The 645-nt window shown below is 63.6% G+C and overlaps 1 protein-coding gene across 1 annotated transcript in view; it reads right to left on the bottom strand.

The window, feature by feature from the left end:
• Positions 1-3: 3 nt before the first annotated feature.
• The window catches only part of LOC104512472 (ATP-binding cassette sub-family A member 2-like), a gene marked incomplete at both ends in the record, with an annotated part of 19,843 nt that continues 19,201 nt past the window's right edge, over positions 4-645 (bottom strand). The window contains 3 exon segments of the mRNA XM_010155458.1: positions 4-104; positions 314-451; positions 573-645. The exon segment at positions 573-645 is cut by the window's right edge and continues 18 nt beyond it. Coding sequence (XP_010153760.1) covers positions 4-104; positions 314-451; positions 573-645 — 312 coding nt within the window.

Below are 645 nucleotides of genomic sequence, written 5' to 3'. Positions count from 1 at the left end.
AGCAGGCTCAGCACACGCTCCAGGGGCGACTGCAGGGCACAGCTGGGACTTGTCTCCTGCTGCTCCAGGTTGTCACTTTGCTTCTTAGCAAAATTCACAAACACCTGTGGGGGGAGGGGCAGGAGGCTGAGGGACCCCTGTGAGCACCTCCACCCCCTGGGCACCCCTCGCCTGCTATCTGTGCCACTGTAGACAGGTCCCAGTGCATCCCACCAGGCTGTGGCTGCCACCATGCCCCCCCCAGCTCCACCTCCCGTCCCAGAGGTGGTTTCTGCCAGGCACTTTGGCACAGGCACAGCCTCCCCGGCCTCACATTGTCCAGCGTGGTCTGGCTGACGGAGTAGTCCTCGATGCCCAGCACGTCCACCACCTGCTCCATCTTGCTGAAGACCTGTGCCAGCGAGATCTGGTCCGACTTGAGCTGGTACTGGGCCTTGGTGTGGTGCCGCTCCTGCAGGGGACACAAAGGTGACACCCTGACACCCTCCTGTGCCCCCCCAGAGGTGTCCCTTGGGAGACCAAGGCTGTTTGTGCCCCGAGGCGGGGCTGGCACGCCACCAACGGGCGCTCACCTTGAGGATGGCCTCAGGGAAGTTGCGGTTGAAGAACCTCACCACCTCCTTGCCGTTGCGGCTGGATTTGGGG

Source organism: Eurypyga helias, unplaced genomic scaffold (assembly GCF_000690775.1).
Source record: "Eurypyga helias isolate BGI_N326 unplaced genomic scaffold, ASM69077v1 scaffold29617, whole genome shotgun sequence".
Classification (NCBI taxonomy): Eukaryota; Metazoa; Chordata; class Aves; order Eurypygiformes; family Eurypygidae; genus Eurypyga; species Eurypyga helias.
The sequence above is the reverse complement of the archived record's forward strand: the minus strand, read 5'-3'. Positions and strand labels throughout refer to the sequence as shown.